General features: G+C 36.3%; 2 protein-coding genes across 3 annotated transcripts; one reads left to right on the plus strand and one right to left on the minus strand.

Moving 5' to 3' along the window:
- The first annotated feature begins 142 nt into the window (after nucleotides 1-142).
- Nucleotides 143-1,493, plus strand: LOC103975847 (putative GEM-like protein 8). The gene is made up of 4 exons (XM_009390950.3): nucleotides 143-374; nucleotides 491-556; nucleotides 648-922; nucleotides 1,036-1,493. Exons 1-4 carry the CDS (start codon nucleotides 158-160, stop codon nucleotides 1,210-1,212), a joined length of 735 nt encoding a protein of 244 aa, XP_009389225.2. The 5' UTR covers nucleotides 143-157; the 3' UTR covers nucleotides 1,213-1,493.
- A 72-nt stretch (nucleotides 1,494-1,565) lies between these two features.
- Nucleotides 1,566-18,363, minus strand: LOC135631990 (myosin-1-like). Of its 2 annotated transcripts, none has more exons than XM_065140207.1 (22): nucleotides 17,196-18,363; nucleotides 14,920-15,021; nucleotides 14,688-14,831; nucleotides 14,461-14,611; nucleotides 14,339-14,366; nucleotides 12,514-12,679; nucleotides 12,230-12,293; nucleotides 11,926-12,108; nucleotides 11,145-11,248; nucleotides 10,916-11,054; nucleotides 9,881-9,999; nucleotides 9,633-9,785; nucleotides 9,428-9,517; nucleotides 7,341-7,418; nucleotides 6,328-6,486; nucleotides 6,040-6,243; nucleotides 5,692-5,897; nucleotides 5,489-5,621; nucleotides 4,960-5,089; nucleotides 4,672-4,818; nucleotides 4,497-4,585; nucleotides 1,566-2,361 (listed from the first exon to the last, which is right to left on the minus strand). In XM_065140207.1, the coding sequence occupies exons 1-22, from the start codon at nucleotides 17,862-17,864 to the stop codon at nucleotides 1,693-1,695; spliced, it is 3,927 nt and encodes a 1,308-aa protein (XP_064996279.1). In that variant the 5' UTR covers nucleotides 17,865-18,363; the 3' UTR covers nucleotides 1,566-1,692. The 2 variants fall into 2 exon arrangements, with proteins under 2 accessions (XP_064996279.1, XP_064996280.1); XM_065140208.1 differs by having other exon boundaries at nucleotides 4,506-4,585; nucleotides 17,196-18,362.
- Nucleotides 18,364-20,197: the final 1,834 nt, after the last annotated feature.

A 20,197-nucleotide genomic window follows, 5' to 3' on the forward strand; every position in this document is an offset into this window, starting at 1 on the left:
ATGGCAAAACGCAGTGGAATTTCCTTATTTTTCTGGCTTATGGGACCACCCATTATACTACATTGCCTTCATCCTTGATGAGCTGATGATGACTGCAGAATAAGGTGCTGATTGAGATTAGGTTGCTTCGTGTTATAAAAGGGAGTCACTTCTGGTTATGGAGCCAGGAAGATCCCGGAAGCAATCTCAAGAGATTCAGAGCCTAAGAACCCAAGAGCAAGAGCAAGAGCAGCTACACCCCAATATGGATAACGCAAATTGTGACCATGTCATGGGAATTCCTGTGAATTCTGTGACGTTTGCTGCAGAGGGACTGCCTGGAAATCCTGCGTCTGCTTCTGTAGCTTCACGCAGTTCTTCCCACAGCAAACAGAGTAATGATCAGCTCTTTCCCACTCTTGGTTTCTGTAGTGCACTTTAAGATGTAGGTTTCAGATCTACATGCATGTCTTGGGCTATGTAACTTATGTGGATCCTTCTCTGGTTGCAGAAAAGGACTTGATCGTTGACTGGATGAGTAAGCTTGGAGAAAAAGCAGAAGGCATCCGAGGGCATGGTAAGCTTCAACCCCTACCTTCATGATTGATCCATAATTGTAGGTTTTCTACTCCTTGATCTAGAACTGATCTTTGACATCTTAAATGAAGTGAGTTTGGGCCCCAAGGTCTCTGAAACTATGAAGGGAAAGTTGAGCATGGGTGCACGGATTCTTCAAGCAGGTGGGGTCGAGAGGGTCTTCAGACAAGCTTTCTCTGTCGGAGAAGGAGAAAGGTTGCTGAAGGCCTTTCAGTGCTATCTATCAACCACAGCAGGTCCTATCTCAGGGATGCTCTTTATCTCGAACGAGAAGATAGCGTTCCGCAGTGATCGATCCCTCAAATTATCTTCTCCCAAAGGAGGCTTGGTTAGAGTACCTTACAAGGTAATCTCAAAGCTCAAAGCTGCTTGCATGTATGCTTTCCCTCAAAGGTACTGCAGAAGAAATAAAATGGAAGATTTAACACCGAACGTACCATGCATCTGTATGCTATGTAGGTTTTGGTTCCATTGAGGAGGATAAAGGAAGCCATTCCAAGTCAGAACATGAGCAAGCCAAATCAGAAATATATCCAAATAGTCACAGAGGATGAGTTCGAGTTCTGGTTTATGGGTTTGGTTAATTATGCCACAACCTACAGGTACTTACGGCAGGCAATCTCAGCATTACAATAAGCTTCGAGAGCATCAACTTCGCAGTCTTCACCAAATGATTCAAGTACATGGAATGAAGAGAAGCCACCCGTACAATCTCCAGTCGCAGTAAATAGTGTCATGCTCTACAATTTTTTTTTTTACGAGCAAGTTTAGCAAAAGAAAAGGATTTGTTATTTCTTTTTTTTCTCTTACATGTAATGCTGCCATGAAAGAACAAAAATCCTCAGAAATGCTATGCTGACCAATATGTTGAAAGTTATATATATATAAACAATGTTATGATACTTGGAAATGGAGCATATCTGGATAATCATTCATAAACAATGATGTTTTTTTGGGGCAATATACAGCAGATACATAGCAAAAGCTAATAATAAATGCCAAGCTTTTCATCATTCGTAACTCAGCGAATAATACACAACAGAAGTCTTCTCCTTCAATATGCATATAAAATCACAAGGGCTTATGACAGTGCAATATGGCCGTTTTGTTGCCGTTTCACATTATCCTTCTACTATTCAATCTCACCCACCATTTTCTCTTTCCCTTGTCAGAACCTGCATCATCTGTTCCAAGCTTGTTTATGACCATCTTTGCCTCTCGTAAACGAGAGTTGAAGTCCTTTTTCCATAGTTCAAAGTCTTGTTTTAGCCTCCTCAGTTCTCTTTCTGGATTCAGGCTGGCCTCTGACTTACCAGACTTCACCTCCATCAAAAACTTTGCATCATCTGCAAACACCTGTGTCCGCTGCTCAAATTCTTCAGACAGACGGCTGATGACGCTCAGGCCAGAGCTCATATCTCTGTTAATTGCTCGAGAAACTGATCGCTTTCCATTCTCCCATCCCTTGGCCCTGATGGGGTCTGTGCTGCTCCAACTTTGATCTAGTGATGCAACAGAATGTCGTTCAATGTCATCAATAGCAAAGCTGTTCTTTGCGACCGAGAGGCTAGACTGCAAGGATGCCATCTGCTTCTGCCACACTTCTTCCATGGATTCCATCTTTTGCTCATACTCGGACCATCGACTCTCATACTGTTGAAGCCTCTGGTGAAGAATGTTGTTCTCTTCTTCCATGTCCCTCAGTGCCGCCTCGGCTTTTAAAGCCCTCCTTTCTAGTTCCGCAAGGACAGATGACTTCACCAAATTCTCTTCTGGTTCCTCACCCTGAAATGTATTCAGACTTACCTTCAGTTCACCAGCAACAAAGCAGAGCAGCAAAAGAATTTTGAGCTTGTTATAAATCTTTTTAGTATCATCTCCACAGGTGCTTAAGCAATATATAGCAGGAATGGAACATCAAGCAAATTTTAATGAAATATACAATCTAATAAGGATAAAATTGAAGATTAATTAAACCCGTCAATAAATAGTGCGACAAGTGAAGAAGCTATTGCATGGCCAAGGGGAGCTGTTGCTGCAATTGATCCCTATGATATATAATTGTTAATTTAGTAGCAATATTATTTAATTCCCCTTTTGTAACTATAAGCTATATAATGTGTGTGTGTGTGTGTGTATATATATATATATATATATATATATATATATATATATATATATATATATATATATATATATATATATATATCAAAAGAGAGAGCAAGAGAGACTCATTCAACATTGTTTTTAAAAAAATAATATCTAATTAGTTTATAATCTCTTGAACCTATTTTATAAATATAGAAACTAATTTAAGATTATTAAGGCCAAACCACTAAATTGGTACATGTGATATTCAACAAGTCATAAGTCTATAGTAAGCATCTTCACTATAAAGTTCTCCAAAGTTTATTGATAAGATTATTTTTTTTCACTCTCATTAGTTCTTTGGTCAAAATATATTCTATATGTTTCATCAGTAAGGTTAGATGTACTGAGCTGTAAAAGAATAGTTTGTTTTGGCCAAAAATCTTGGCTTCACTCTTGGGTGAAACATAATGCAGACTTGTCCTGAAAGAAATCCTCTATGGCCATATCTATTCCCACACCAATTAATCAAGCCTGTGAGGAGCCATTGTGAACCATAGACTCCAAGTCATACCTCAAATGTGAGTTCATAACTTCAGAATAAAACCTGAATATTATACCACAAAGAAAGTTGCCTGGTGCAATGTTACAAGGTGTATGCCCAGTGTAGGCATGACAAGCATATGCATCAAAGTTACTAAGGTACTAAAAAATTAACACATTATGGCAATAGGTATCTAACTATTGGTTTGTAAATGACAATAACAAGGAGTCATCATATTATTTAATAAACCTGAAAGCATTGACCACCATACTATGTCGTCTGATGATATTAGTCCATGGGCAGACCGGTACATACTCATCAGATACTGACATATTGTATGTCGATACATCAATATGTATCGATTTTCAAAAGAAAAAGCCCAAAATGATAAAAAATTCACAAGAAAACCCTTTTTATGGTTTTTATCCAATTTAATGATAATTGTATTATATTTAAATAAGAATATAGTGTATATGAAGCATAGAAGAATAGGAATTCTGGGTTATAAGGATGAGAGAGTGAATGAGAGTGCGTGAGAAAGTGAAAGAGGGGGGAAGGAAGGGGATTTAAAGTCCAAAAAGAAGGCCCCAACATACAATTTCACTGATGGGGTCAAACTTGAACCTATTGATCTCGGTATCGATCTAATTTCAATTGACATGGACCCGTATTAGTAGATATATCAAAAGTTTCAACTATTGACTGATACATCACCCATACCGGCCAATACCTAACCTGTTTCCTGCATACCATCCAAAACGGGCTGGTCCGCATATCAGTTGATATACTGCCCAATTCGTACCATTTTAGACAATACGTCAAACAATGCATAAAGTCATGCCAATGCTTTAATCATGCAACAAAATCAATATGATGCAAAAAGGCAAGTTAATTACATGGTGGAAAGGTATTAGAATGACTTCTAATAATCATCTGCACAACAACCCCAAAAAATAATTTGAACTCAATGTCAAATGTTAAGTGATATAGCTTGAAGTATCAATACTTCTAACTCCTTGTGGTTGACAGGGATAAATGCAATTAATTATTAATATTCCCTGTATAGAAAAACTAATGATAAAGCCTATTGTCATCATTGGATCCCAAAAAGTTTCAGTTGATAAACATACTGGTGCCATTATTAATTCTAACAAATCCTTCATTTGACAGGGAAATTTCTTCAGTTTAAATTTAAATCCAGTGATCAACAGAAGTATAAGAAGATGATTGATACTAAACAAGTACAGCATATATTTTTATGCTGGGGAAGAAGAAGACTAGAACTTACAGAGATTACCTTTGTACCTCCAATATGCTTATTTGCATTGAGCAAAGCGACATCTCTGGAACACCTCCTAACAAGCCATCCACGGATGACTTTTCAATACTTTGATGATCAGTAAGTGATAGATTATTCCAGATGCAAGTACTTGTAACAAAACTCCAGACGTGAACAGATTTACCAGATTGTATTGCTATTGATGCATTACGGACGTCAACAAAGTTCCTCCTAGCAGCTCGGCATTTTATATTTCTCTGCAAAGCAATCACAGCTCTGTGCCTCCGAAGCAAACCTGAGGACACACGCCTCGTCTTCTCACTCCGAATAACTATAACATGATACAACAATGTTCTAGTCAGATCTTATAACTTGTTATTCATATCCAAAAAAAATTTCATCAACTAAGATCAAGTATTAGTCTGTTTCCTGTAAGAAGAAACATGTCCTATGGTCCAAGAGGAGAAATTACATGATTGCAATGCAACAATTCCTTTTTTAAGTTCTTTCACATAAAGCCGAGCTTGATGACCTCTGAAACAGCTTTGCACCCTTAAAATGCCATGAAGAGTACGAGTTCTTGTATCTTCAAGTAAACCAATCTATGTATTGTAACATGACAGGAAAAATTAGAATAAAATTAAAATAAACTCTGCAGACAAATATAAAAATGAAATGCTAATATTCATTTGTTCACATCTAAGCCATAAACACCATATATGTGCACCACATGACCTAAAAAACTTGAAAGAAAGGATGGCATTATGGTACAAAAGCCTGCTTTTTTATATAGGGTTTTATTGGTCAATGGACAAGTGAAAGAGAAGAAAAGCTGGAGAATAGATAGAGAAAGAGGGAGATAGTGGTTATTACATGCCACACCAGCAGAAAGATCTTTCTTTTGGTAAATGGCAATGGTACCTAGGGTAGGGAGTCTGTGAACCTAGGGAGAGAGAGGAGGGAAAAAAAAATTGCACATCAATATCAAGTTTTACTCTCACCTGTCCAGTTCGGAAAAATAATTTTGTGTAACCAACTTGATACATCTCTGGAATAATGCTAAACTGTTGGAGTATTGCCACTGAGACACTTAGAGGATCTTGAGATGCAACATTCTCGAGGAGAAAGCCATACCTGATATAATCTTAATTAAGTTCAAAAAATGAACAAAACAATAACTATGCAGCATGTGGAATATCTTTACCTCTTAGCAAACTTTTGGTGAGACATTCTGGTAGGATAACCAGATCTTGATATACGAACCACTTCTAGAACTCCACAACATCTAAGCTGCTGCAATATAAGTCCTTGTTCATATGTTTCAGGAAGTTGCGAGTTGTTTGGTTTAATGCAGCGTATGAAATGAGGTGTTGTATTCCCAAGTCTTTGCATCAGTTGAAATAGTTGCCCCTGAACAAACGAGTGAAAAAGAAGAAAAAGTGTAGAGTTCACCCAACTAACAGAATCATCAGAGTTGTGACAAAAAAAAAAGAACTCGCAATTTCCTAACTTTTCACAACTTGAAAATTATCTACTTGATAATGATACTAACCTTAAACTTTGATGCAACACTTAACTTTTGGGAATCTGCAACATTGAATCTATATGGACTAGCTGCTGAATTTTCAGATTGAGATAGCATTTTTGAAGCAAAGATTTGAGGAAGATGGCATTTACAATTAGCAAGGAGCTGAATAATATCCATGTGCAGTAGATCCCTATTCTTCTCCAAAAACCCAGTTGTGTCATAGACCACCTAATTAAGTTGCTTATCATCAAAAGTTTTGAACAAAATACCAAAGAATATCCAATGAAAAATAGACAATGTCTAAATTGCAACCTCCCCTGCATAGTGATGTATTGTAAAAGCCTTGTCTCTTTCTCCTTTAAAGCATGGACTAGAATGAAGATGTTGCTTAAGCTTATTCACGAATGTAAGATCAGTCCCGTTTGGAAAAGTAGACTCTTCATCCAAAAGAGACAACAACCCTAGTGGTCTCTGCACCAAGAAGTATCTTAAAAACTAATAATTTTTTGTCATTTTAAGATAAATGTATATAAAAAATAAGAACAGCAAGAGAAAATGAGTGGAAGTCTCAATTTTATAAGCAACAATAATCAAAATCCTGAAAAATATCATATGTTTATCATAATTGTGCAATGAAATATAATATCTCAAGCATGTCCCAAATGGATAGAATATGATTGGTCCAACAAATAGAATGTCTGATAACATATATTATAGGCCTTTTAACTTAGAATGCAAAAGTAATTAAAAGCACAAGTATATACAAATCACCAACTTCCGAGCACATAACGACCAAATGAAGAATAAATATAGCAATTTGTTTCTTTTAATATTTATGCTCCATGTAACAGAACAACAGGCACTGAATTGTATGGTGCTTTTTTATTGATCCCTCCACTCTTCATATTTGTATATTACTCCTATAATCTCAAGATCAGTATATATTTCAACAATTTAGACTCTTGTTTAACTAAAATATCTGTCTGCCAGAGATAATTGTAAAGAGAGCATGAAACAGTTTTAAAAAAATCCTTCAGCCTTGAAAATTTTCTGTACTCCACATCATAAACTTAAACTCAGCCTCCTTTGATTCTTGGACGCGGTTAACCTTTTCTATATTTTGTTTTTAAATTAATTATTTATCTCCATTTCACCTTTAAACTAAGAATAAATATAGGAAAGAGTTACTTAATAGGAAAGCTGCCATGATATTCTATTTCCCTGATTGCCATAATGACAGAACTAGCAACTGTAACTTTCAAATTTGAAGTGATAGAAGTGAAGTTAAATTCTTCAATCTAGTGAAGCTTATGTAGAAAACATACTTTCTCAAAAAGATTAAGGCAGTCCTGATTATCCTCAAAGTCAACTTTTGCCCAGTCTATGCCATCTTGAACATATTCCTGGTAAAAATATCATAACAATGTGAACATATCCAAAAAGGGATCAAGAACATCAATTTGCAACGAAGGTAAGCGCATCAAACTTGTTAAAGAAAATGGTAACAGTTCAGCAAGCACTCAAGACTCCTGAATTATGAAAAAAATCATAGAACTATGGTTAAAAAAGTGCATACCAATTTCAAACCAAATACAAAACAACTGCAGTGTCATGCAGAATTTATTATTCCAGGCATGTCTATCTGCGCCTATGTTATGTAATAAGCCACCAAGGTAGCAGCAACTGCCACAGAACTTAAGTTCACATCAATGCCCATCTAATTGTATCACCACTAGAATGAGTAAAACACAATACACGTTTCATATTACATGCAGCATCATTTAATGTGCCTGCCCAATATTGGCATGCTCCAACAATGCGGTGATGCAATTTTGGGGAAATACAATACGTGAAACTTATTATAAAATACTGCATAAGCATAAACATAGTTTTTAAAAATAGTTTATAGATTAAATAAAGATCAAAGTAAGCTAAATATTGCATGTAGAAGCATCACATTCTAGATAATTATCAAATCTGGATGCCAACCAGCATGGGGCTCATCACCTACAGGTAAATTCATGCCATATTATGTGGGAAAGGATGGTTTAGAATAGTTCAAAATTCCAGGTGAAAAATCTTCATGAGGAAAAGTCTGTGAATAAAATTTGTCTTACAAGAAGCATAATAAGATCATATCCCTTGTGGTTCTGAGATGCTACATGATGATTGTGGTAGAGATTTGACTACAATAAATTGCCACCTAGTATTCAATATGATTAGAGAATATACTATGGTTGTCTCTAAAGAAAAAGCACTTGGAACTTAGTGTTATATAGGAAAAGAAAAGCATAAGGAAAAGAATTTCACAATCTCGAAAAATTCTTACAATTTCTCATCCTTAGGCCAAATATATCACTTCTATGGATCAAGTTATCTTTGACCAGGCTTTGTTTAAAAACATCTATAAAACATATGATCATGTGAAAGATGCATAGTTAACATTTAGATGCTACTTCTAAATATGTGAAAGACGCATAGTTAACATTTACAAGTAGAAAGCTGGCAAAGAGATGTAGAACCAGAATATGTGGAACATAAGGTTTGTACATAATTAGATTTCTGAAAATGTTTGCAATTTGCATATCACACATTTAAATTGACTTCAAAATTTTCATTTAATAGTTGTCATTGTTAATATGCTTTCAAGATGGTAAGGATCCAAAATTAAAATGGTAGTAAAACCATACTGAACAGTTTGAACAGCATAAACCGACCAGCCTAATGGGAGACATGTCTAGTGGTCTTTCTGACAGTACTGTAGATTAATGATACAATTTGCACTCCAATTCAAAACTTGATGATGGATTAACATATTAGAAAAGACAGGAAACTCAAAGACAATAACAAGTGCAGATAAATAGATCATGACACACTAAATGTAGTGTTTGATCCAATTATTTTAATTTCAATTCTCTTCCAGTTTCAACCCACTAAAAGCATTTTTGTTTACATAGTTTCAGCAATCTCAGTTATTTCTTCACTTTCAGAAATTTTCAGCTACATAAGTCAGCTAGATTATTTCAATTTTTCCAAACTTAGGTCTCTTGTAAATAAGCATTAGAAAAGCATGACATCAAAATTTTTTTCACTTTAACAGAATAAAAAATATGTATGATAAAAATTCATTCAGCACTCATGCTTGATAAATCCAGAAATCCATGCTGGTGGATTTGAAGAAATTAACAAATTTCAGCCTTGTGGATCTCAATGGGAGTTTCAGATTGGAACAAAGTGCAATCCTTTACTTTCAGTACGGGCTGGCATCAAACAGAGAAAAATATGTTTTGAAATAAAACTATGTTTTGATAGTTAAGCACAAACTGCAATTCCACCAGAAGCTAATAATTAATTGTAATGCCCCACCATGCTCCCACTACAATTAACTAGCTGCTTATTTGATAAAATATACCTCTTGTTCCAGTTTAAACAGGTGGCGATTAAAATGTTGTTGCAGCCTTTCATTAGCATAATTGATGCAAAATTGTTCGAAACTATTCTTCTGCAAGAAACAAAAACAAAAAACAGAAAGCAAAGAGAAAGAGAATTTGTCATGAGATGTGTACAACTGAATCATTAGGCAGAAGTTGTAGAACCACATGTTGGAAGAACATTACATCAAAAGACTCAAATCCATAGATATCAAGAATACTGATGGATCTTCCAGTGTGACGCTTGCCTATTCCAAGCGATTTATTGATCTGTCCTACAAGCCACTCAAAGAGACTAGCATATAATGATTTTGCTAATGCATCTCTTGTATCAATTGCCTATGGAACAAAAAAGAAAAAAGAAAGCAAATGAGTCACCCAAGGACAAAACCAAATAAACCAATAATTTGGCTTCCAGGTAGATAAAAACAAACCTGTGCAAGTGTAAGCTTCTGGACAATGTTATCATTGCCAACTTTCATCTTACGAGTTGACAAGGCAAGATTGAGTTCAGAAACAGTGCATCCAATAAGCTTAGAAACAGTTTGTGCACCTGAATCAACAGTCAGTATTATATTATGAGTGCTTTTTAGAAAAAGGCATATATATATGTTATAGTAGAAAGAAGAAAAGCACCAAAATTGATGATCCAGAGACTAAAACAAAAGATGCAAGAAGACAATCAAGAGTATGGAGAAGACTACCATGATTCTCTTGATAGAGATCATTGCAGTCCCATCGTAAGCAATAAAACATATATTGGTCTGGTCATACTGGTGATGATTTCTTTATCATGTACATCATGCTCCAAGAAAATTTTATGTCAAAATGGAATCTTATGTTAATCCAGGAACCATCTCAACAAGTATTAATGGCAATCATCTGCATACTTGACAATAGGATCTGTTTTGTAGTTCAAACTTCAAAATAGGTTTCAATTGACAGAGTTTCATAGGTTGTCTTGAATAAGACTACATATATGACAAGTGACTAAAAACAAATTCCCACTGGAACAGGAGAAAATCGATTGAATATTTGAAAGATGTGCAAAGGTGGAACCTTAAGCTGTTTGAGGTAAAATAGTCAAGAATCAATTCAACTATAATTCATGATTAGGATTTTATCAGTTTGGTCATAGTCTCGGGAATCTCATGTACACATCTAAACAATTGTGGTAAATGAATTTATTCAGAAAGAGAGAACTGAAGACAATTGAAGAAAAATTAATAGTGTAATAAACAATTAGAAGACAAATAAGAAGAAGAAAAGAGGCTGGAAGACACAAATTAGTAGTCATTTACTCATTTATAAAGTAACAAAAGACTAAATAATGAAAATAACAAGAAAAGGAAAGATGGGGTAACAAAGAATTTCTGTATTTGACTTTATAAAATGAACCAAAATTGTTATCAACTAGCAAAAGCTAATACAGGAAAATTTTAATTTTCATTGACATCTAAATGTTCTACCTTCATCTGCAACAACTTCAACATGATTTTCGTTATCAATCACCATAAAGGATATGTTACCCAGCCATAAAACTGCAGCAAGTATAGCAAATACACTCTCTTGATCCACTTTGCTGATATGAACAACATCCATAGCTTTCTGTGATAGTTCTTAAGCATGTCAACCAAAAAGCTCCATTCCTTAACAAGAATATGCATAAGAAAACTTTTGTAGCAGTTTAAGATGTACCATAACGAGATGGAACCTTTTAACATCGTCAACCCCAGCAATAGTATAGCAATTGCTCTGCTTCAGGTATTTATATTCGTCCACTTTCCTCAGATTTAATTTTGCTGAGTTCAGAAAAGCAAAACATTAACAAGCCAGCGTAGCATGATAAACTAACTGCTGATAAGAATTTAATGAAGATCTACATTTACAGAAAGAACTTTTCCTGCAAACATAAAGAATGTAAACTCACAAAACATGACCTAGTGTAAAAAGGCATTAAAAAATTATAATTCCTATATGCCAAAAACGAAAATGCAATGTATATGTGAGACGAGACCTACCAATGCATGTAGAAAGTAGATCATAAAGAGTCAAGTCAAATGTAAAATCTAAGAAGCAAATGATCTCACAGGATAAATGCACAAAACAATTTCCAAAATTACAGAAACAACAGAATGTATCATTTAGCAGTGAATGAATATGCAGACAAGTTAAGAAATATACCAGGGGCATGAGATCATTTGGAGCATTGGATGCTTCATTCCCTACCATTTAATTACCATCATTATCTTCTGTGGTCATGGTATGCGTAAAGGGATCGAATATCATCAAAGAATCAATATAGCAGGTTCACAAAATACCAGGAACTATTTGTAATAAAATTTGAAGTTAGTTAATTTAACTTAAAGATGAGCACTAACTGACATCTCAAATCATCTTGCTTGCAAGCATTAACAACTTGACGTGCCAGTAGAAATAATTGCTGAAGTGAGGCTAAATAGTGGAAACGATACCATACCTCTTAGAGATTTGGGAGCACCAGCACATAGCTGATAAAATATATGATAAGATCGCTCACCCACTGCACATTGTACCACTCTTGACTGCATGAGGTTTAAGGAACTCCAAATCAAAAATGGACAGCAAGCAAATAAAGGAAAGATCAGACTAACAGGCAGATAGAGTACCTTCTCAAGTAAAACTGTCAACACGTACAAAGTCAAGAAGAAAAAAACAGAAAGAATGAAGCTATTAAGTACGGAGAAACAAAGAACAAATTCACTACTGAAAGTGAACAAAGCACAGAAAACCATTTCACTTACATGTTTGAATTGAGGCACCAGATATTTTGCCAGTCACACTAAAATGAATTGCAGTGAGCTTTCCCTGTAAAAGCAACACAGAAATTTTGTAAACAATAATAGACTTGATAGATACTGATAACTATACATGATAACTATGACAAACACTGTCAAAATCTAAGTTTGTGCATTCGAGAAATTGTTATATCTTAAAAAAAAAATGGTAATAAAAGGTTTCCCTAAAATGTTCTGGGAAAAATTGGCTAAATAGGAAGCAGGGGAATAGAAAGAGTTAATTGACTTACAAAGCGGCTAGAATTATCATTTCGTAATGTTCTTGCATTCCCAAATGCTTCAAGTATTGGATTTGTTTGTAGAATTTCATATTCAATACCACTACCTCCACCAAGGGCAGCCAAATATTGCATTGCTATTTTTGCCGTTTCAGTTTTCCCTGCTCCACTTTCACCACTGCAAATCCAACAAAGAATTAGTCAATTTCACCTTCCGAAAATGCACAGCCTCATAAACTCCAACTTGTTACCTTATTAAGCAACTTAGACGGATTAGATTTAGGTTGTTCTAATCAAGGTTCATAATTTCGTAACATACTGACTTATCAAGCCTTGCTTGATACAGTATGGTACGGGCGTATCGAGCAGTACGTCAGGGTGTACCGCCCGGTGCATATATATATATAATATAAAAAATATAAAAATCAATATATAAAAATATAAAAATAATATTAAAAATATAAAAAAAGGAGGCGTATGCTGCCTCGACGGCATCGCCTCCTTTTCTTCTCCTCGTCGCGTCAAACGAGGAGAATAATGTGGTCTTCTCCTCATCTGCAACATTCGGCGAATACATCGAAGGTCGCAAACGTCTCCGGCCTTCGACGAAGAACGTGGCGAAGAAGAAGTCGAGTCATCGCCTCTCCATTACCTCCTAGATCGAGATCGTTGAGGGAGGGTGGTGTCGGATCGGGAAGCGTCGAGGTTCTCTCAATTCTCCCTCTTCTTCGAGCGCCTTCTCCCTCTTCTCCCTCGACGTTTCTTCTTCCCTCGCTGTAGCTAGGCTGATACTGCTCGGTAGCGGGCTGCGACGATCGAAATCGATTGTCACCAACCTGTTTCGGGTGGTAACGATTGAAATATCAACCGTTACCACCCAATACAGCCTCGTATCATCCGATATGGGGCTAGATCAATGGTACCACCCGGTAGCAGGCGATCCACGTACCGGTCTGTTGGTGGACCGGTACGTACCACCCGATATGGGTGGTATCATTTGGTATTGTAATCCTTGGTTCTAATCTTGGACAAGAAAAAAGACAAGAAATCAATGTGACTATAGGAAAAAAAGACAAGAAACCATTGTTAAACAAATTAGTTACAAACTTACAATATAATACTACATATCCTTCCATGGGTTCCATTCGCATCTGACATTGTTAGATGACATCATTGTTACTAAAGGACAAAAACTGCAACACTATTTTACTAGGCTCATAAAAGTATCAGCTTCATCAAACAAGGACTTAAAACAGACACAAAGGCTCAAGATCACTGAATACGATAGAAGATGCAAGTCAAAATTTCTAATCTTTACATGCAAGCTAATTATTGGCCAATTAAAATGAAGATGTAGATTTCCCATATTTCTAACAACTTTTCATGTAACAAATCTTCTTTTAGAAAAGGAAACACTTCTGGTAGGACAAAGCTAGACCAATTTCCTTCAACAGATCAGGTATGCTAATAAATGTCCAACACCTTGACAATGAAAAGCTCCTCCAAACAAATGACCCATAATCAATCAAAACACAATTACAAACCAAAAACCTGATTAACCTGAACTGTCTGAAATAACCATCAAATTATCTGCCTAATCTTGGAATTTATATTTCTCAATTGGTCAACTAGGAGAAGTGTGTTATTTTTCTTAATTTATTATTGAGTTCAGTATGAAACATATTGAATTTAAGCTTAATATTTCATGCATGGAAATAAGATTTTCTTCCATATATAAGAATGAACAGTTGCATAAGATGGAGAAAGTGGAGGGAACAGCAATCCTAAGAACTACTGAATTAGGAAACATTCTCTAATTATGTAAACAAATACCAACCTTATAACAATTGACTGGTTGATATCATCTGCAATTGAGGTAACCACGGCATAAATCAGATTACAGTGGAGGCAACAGTCAGTTTCACTTCTGAAACAAATTATAAACAAGATAGGAAATACCTCGGATCATTTCATGGATGGCAGTATCAGCTATTGCATAAACATGTGGACTGTTTATAGACTTATGTTTATATGCTTCAATGTACTCATTTCCATAAAGATGTACTTCTTTAAATGGATTGATAGCAACCAAAACTGGTCCTGCTTTAGTCTAAAAACACATAAAAAGTATGGATAGATCAAGGCATTCTTCAAGAAGATAGCTAGAAATGAGCAAAAATACTCACATATATTGAATCTCGAGAGTATCTAAGTTGTAGGTTGTACAAGACAGATGGTTCATTTAGATAACTAAGTTGCATAAGATCATCCACCCCATCAAGAATTTCAGGGTTTGAAGCTAACAAACTTTCAGTGTTGACCTTTAAAACCTGAAAAATGAAGAAGTTACCTAATTTGAATAATACAAATATACAGGTCAAGTACGTGGAAAATTCCACTAAGACTTGAAAGACTTACTCCACCCTCAGAAAGAGATATTACAGACTCTGATCCAGAAGATGATAGTATGGTCCCTAGTGCCCAGTCACCATTAGAAAGTTGACACCAAACTTGAAGTTTCTGAAACAGTAAAATTTAACATGTAGATCTTGCAATCAATATATGATATGTGGATCATATCATACCAATTGAAGATATAGAAATTAAAAAGGCAGCATCAATACATTTCTCTAGGATATTTGACACTTTTTTGGTGATTAACAGAGAAACATTAGCTCCACATTTCTTGGTGGCAGAGACCATTAAAGATGGTAAAACTAAGTATGTGCATTTTATTGTCGATTTTCATCCACATACTCTAAAAAATGTAGGGCAAACTATTCGTGGAGTATGGAGCTAAACTATATGGTATGCAACAAACCATTTTATGTTATAAATATCAAGATTTTTTATTACCTTTTTGACAAAAAATAGTCCCTTAGCAGCACAAGATTTGGCAGAAGCTCTAACTATCCCTCACAGACAGATGACTAGTCCAAGGTGTTGCATATAGATTGAAAACCCTACTGATACTATATGCAGCCTAAAACATTGCCTACTAATGTTATACGTACTCTAAAGCATTGTTAATTTCTTATCATTGTTGCATTTCCTTCCGCTCTGCTAAATTTATAACACCGTTGAGATGATATAAGGCCACCACTCTCAATTTCATAATACGTGGAAACAATCAAGAGATTGATGCAGTAAGCATTGAGAATAAGAAAGAAAAAAGGATTATATCAATCTAGAATGAAAGAAACATATTTCAGCCACCCATAATAGAATGAAAGAAGTTCATAATGATCGGCATAATAATTAGAAGCTTTTACAGGTGACTTGGTATTGTTTCAACTACCATGGTACCAACAAGTTTTGTGTGGGATAAGAACTATAACAATCTATCTCCTCAATTTTATGGACGTTTCTAACAGGAATAACAAAAAAGACCAACAACCTAAAGGTTTAAACTCTCACCTCAGGCAAAAATCCATGAAATGTTTATGCATCCAAGCTAAAGCCAAACCAAGGAGAATCAAATGCTCAGCCCATCTTGCCACCTGAGCTTATTGAAAACCGTGTGCATAAACTACTGGAAGTTCTACAGCAATGACAATAATGTATTATTCAGATACCAAAATGTACTTTGATAGAGTAATGGAGACAGAGATTATGCCACATGGGAATTAGAAGGTTTATTGACACAAACTGTGCATATTCTTAACTTGATTGTGATTCGAGCAAGCATGTTTTGTCAACCAGCAAGATAGGTCCACCATAACTTTCCTCTGTTGGAGTAGTTCCAAATCAAAACAGAGAAGTTGAAGACTCCCAGCCGATTTAGGAGATGGACGAAAATTACCCCAAACCAGGGAAAACAAGAGACAAATAGCCACAGTTGTCCCTTGTCACTTGTCACCTGTCACCAACCTAGTGCTGGTCTGCCTTAAGTTGCACATATCACTTGCTCATGGTTCATCAAGGGTATGGCAACAACTTAATTAATTAGTCTTATTTCATATTTTCTTTAGTTCTAACTAGCGTAGACAGTTTTAGGAGCAAGATAGTCAAGAGTAGGGCAGCAACCTAGTGAAGTAGTCTGATCTTGTATGTTTTTTCAAGTCTTAGCTAGTGTAGACAAATATAGAATCCAAATAGTCTATTTATACTTGATTCTAGCCCTTGGGCATGAACACTGAAAATTACTGCAGCAACAAACCTTCTTCAAATCTATCTCAATCCTCTAATCCCTCTCCCCATCTCTTCCTTGAAGAGATGGATGTTCCAATCTTCCTTGAAGAAAGATAACACTTGATAGGATGTGACATATGCTTCTGTTGTTTTACACTAACAATGGGATTGAGCAATCTCATTTACAAAACAGATGAACTACAAACCATCACAGTGATCACTATTCGACCTTTCTCACCTGGAAAGTTCCAGCAAAGTTTGTAAATAAAACAATAACAGAGTAAAAAAGAATAATAAATTATACCAATCGTCCAATCAATTATTTCATATTTCTTAATGTTTTTTAAAGCTAATAAGCACAAAGAACGTAACAAATCTTTATAATTCTTTCATATTCCTGATAGTTTTTATCAGGATAAAAAAAAAAAAGAACAGCTACGTATTACAAATTACATTGTATGAAAAAGAACAGTAATTTGCAATCAACAAAGTAACACCTTTATTCTCAAGTCAGATAGAATAATCTCAGACGACAAACTAAAAGAAAGAAGAACAAGACTGACCTTTTTCATCACAAACGAACTGGTATCTCCCCAATTGGACTCGGTCCTCGATGGGGAGATTGGAAGCATTTTAGCAGTCGCTGGATTCGACAATCGAACTTCTCCTTCCTCTTCTTCCAGAGGCCTGTTCTTGTAAAAAGTGGTCTTCAAGCTGTATGGCGAATCCTCGTACCCCTCGGCGTCCCCCACATCCTTTGCTTCCCCCAGAGATCTGTCCTCACCATTAGGGCTCTTCAAAATGTATGATAGATCCTTGTTCCAATTGGCGTCCCCCATATCCTTTGCTTCCTCCGGTGGTCTCTCCACGCCAGAAGTGGTCTCCAATCTGCACGGCGATTCCTCGTTCCCCATGGCATCCCCCACATCTTTCGCATCCGCTGAAGGTCTCTCGTCGCGGTTCGAGCTGTACGATAAATTTTCCTTCCGCTTGGCATCCCTCTTACCCTTCTCTTTCGTATCCTTTTCCTTCAAAGAAGCAAATTTCGCACCCGATTCGACCTTTCTGCCCCCGTCCATGGAAGGCAAGCCGCCAGCAATCCTGGAATCGAGCGGCATCGATCTCACGGGCTGCAGCGAGGTCGGTGGGCGGGGCTTCACCTTCGGCCGTTCTGTCCTGGTTGTCTTTCTTGATTCCCGCGTTCTGGACGACGGCATTCTCGCGGATGACATATTTAACCTAGTCTAGAGCCCCCAAGAACAAACCTTAGAAAGTTCTGTTGATCTCCAAAACAGTCCTTTCTTGAACCCTAAAAAAATCGAGAACCAAAAAGAAAAAGTAACTGGAGATCCAAACCATACAACCTGAACGATCTTCCGGTGTGAAACGTCATCCAGGAAACAAAATCGAACAACTAACAACCAAAGAAATGATCTTTTAATAAGAATCCCCGCAACAATGGGGATAAAAGAACAAATCTGAACAATCTGGGTCGTCTCCAAGACACCAAAATAAAAGGATCAAAGGCAAGAAAGAACTGGAGGGAATTAAATGGGTGGAAAGAGGAAAATTGAGTAGTTTGGGAGTCGAGAAAGAGTAAAGAATCGATCTGTTCTTCCCCGCTGTCAAACTGCAATGGTTTGCTCCTCCTCATGGACGGAGTACACGCGCGTGTACCATTCGTAATCTGGACGCGGTGACGTCAACAACCGAACGGTGGGAGCCCGTCTCAGCCGGTAACATATCAGCTTTGGAAAGGAAGCCGAGAAGAAGTAACAATGAAAAAAACGGGGTTTTCATCGCCACGTGGCTGCCGACACCGCCGCGTGTCGGTAAGCAACCTACACGCGCGTACACCTCTCTCCCTTCGAATGGTTGTTGCCCTCCTTTTTTTTCTCCGGAAGAAATTTCTCGGGCGAAATGACTAATTTACACCTCCTTTGGCTAATATATCAAGAAAACATGGGTTATTTCAGAATTAATGCAGGGACAAAAAAGGTAATTAAAACTAGCTTCTTCGCCCGGCTTTCGGACGCAGGAGGCGTGTTTTAGGAAAGAGGCAAGCGAGGGAGGACGGGTTAACATCATGAGCCCGTTTTGAACGTTGGCCGTTGGATCAGGATCGTACGCTTCATACAGAGCCGACAGAAAGGAGAAAGTTTAAATTGGCTGTTGCCGTCAGTTGGAATGGTGGATTCCAGCACGGTCGGTGTGGTTACCCCACCCATTATTATTATTGCGATGAGATCTCTCAATTTCATCTAAATCACTGTTCATCATAAATGCATGTTGAATGTGACAATGCCAAAATTAGGATGATCCCCTAATATACTGTTATTCTGCACTCACATTAAGAGTACGGAATGCAACGATGTATGATTTATGTTGATTTGTAACATTAGAACTATGGTGTTTACAAGAGAACTTTGTTTTAAGATAGAAATGAATTGAAAAGAAGACAAGGAAAAGAGTACAACAAAGATCGCTTTGATTAGTTATGCTATATATCATGTCAATGGGGTCACGAACGCAGTATCAAAAATAATTGACTCGTTGTTGTTTTATGTATGTGGAACTGTTAAGCACGTCCTCATCATTGAATTAATATAACTCCACTAAATCCATTCCATCGTCGAAATCTTCAATGCTTTGATTCGAGACTTGGCTGCTCTAGTGGTGTGGCTAACTTTGTTACAACCTGCTCTCCTCTCTCTTTTTTTTCTAATTCTCTTTTGTTTATCATTCGTGAATATTTTTAATCATAATCATAATCATAATCGTTCATTATTCGTAAAAATATATAATATAATTAATTTTATCCATAATCATAACTTAGTTAGTGGTGTGATTAATTTTATCCCCTTACTCATAAGGGTATGTGGTACAGTCAACTTTATCCGTAATCTTTTATATTATTTATCAAAAAAAATTTAGGTTTAATACTAATGATTATATTATTTTTCTTGCTTCACTATCCTGGTGAGAATTTTAATATTGAGAGCTTGCCTAATTTGCAAGTGATTAGATACATCAGTTGTTCTTCGAAAAAGAAATATTGAGTAGTAGTAAATCAATGGAAAATTTCTTGTATCTCATTATTAGATATCTCATGATGTTTCCTTAAATGTTACTTGAATCAACAGTCTTCTCTCCCAGCATTGAAGGACAAAGGTCTGTAGTTTACCTACACATGCCTGTGACATTAATCTGCAGATGTCAGTGGCAATGTATGCTCCATGCATCTCATTACAAGCTTACCCAGTTAAGGGATATCGTAATTAATCAGGGCCTATGTATGGCTAAGAAAATTCAATTTAACTCCTAGTTTCATGAGTTTATGTTTCTTAATTCGTAACACCAGTGGTTAAAACAGCTGAGTAAATGTCAAATCTTTTGTTGCATCAGTTGTCTACAGCCAGATGAGTTATCTTGTACTTTTTCCGGTTTAATCAAGTTGGAGCAAACTCCATGACATAAAGAGCATAATAGATTTTTGATGCCACTGTAAAATGGAGAAGCTGACACAAATCAAGGGCAACAAACCCCTTCTTACAAAACCTTGAAT

Source organism: Musa acuminata, chromosome BXJ3-2 (genome assembly GCF_036884655.1).
Source record: "Musa acuminata AAA Group cultivar baxijiao chromosome BXJ3-2, Cavendish_Baxijiao_AAA, whole genome shotgun sequence".
In the NCBI taxonomy this organism is placed as follows: Eukaryota; Viridiplantae; Streptophyta; class Magnoliopsida; order Zingiberales; family Musaceae; genus Musa; species Musa acuminata.